Source organism: Penaeus monodon, chromosome 24 (assembly GCF_015228065.2).
Source record: "Penaeus monodon isolate SGIC_2016 chromosome 24, NSTDA_Pmon_1, whole genome shotgun sequence".
NCBI classification, from domain to species: Eukaryota; Metazoa; Arthropoda; class Malacostraca; order Decapoda; family Penaeidae; genus Penaeus; species Penaeus monodon.
Genome location: NC_051409.1, coordinates 24225150 through 24225434, shown reverse-complemented (window position 1 = coordinate 24225434; position 285 = coordinate 24225150). Strand labels below are relative to the sequence as shown.

Here is a 285-nt window from a genome sequence, read left to right as displayed (position 1 = left end):
GTTCAACACTCATGTGCCCGGACGACCGCAAAGAATAAAAACACCCGAGTATTTTTAAATACTAAAGCCGACTTTCCTTTACAGTCATGGCTGTAGGGGATCAGGGAGTACCTGACAATACACCAACAAAATAAAATGTTGCAAGGTTTCGTCACAGGAGAAGAAGCATAACGATGGAAAGCATCCCTGAAGCTACTTTAAAGAAGCACCTGCAGTGGCATCTGGCCAACGCCCCCGGAATGAATTTTTCCAAACCCCCAAATCTTCTTCAGGAGGTCTGTTTGC

The 285-nt window shown here is 45.3% G+C and overlaps 1 protein-coding gene across 1 annotated transcript in view; it reads left to right on the top strand.

Moving 5' to 3' along the window:
* Window positions 1-285, top strand: part of LOC119588909 — a 4582-nt gene that overhangs the window by 3743 nt on the left and 554 nt on the right. Inside the window, exon 7 of the mRNA XM_037937529.1 lies at window positions 158-275. Coding sequence (XP_037793457.1) covers window positions 158-275 — 118 coding nt within the window. The remainder of the gene's footprint in view (window positions 1-157; window positions 276-285) is intronic.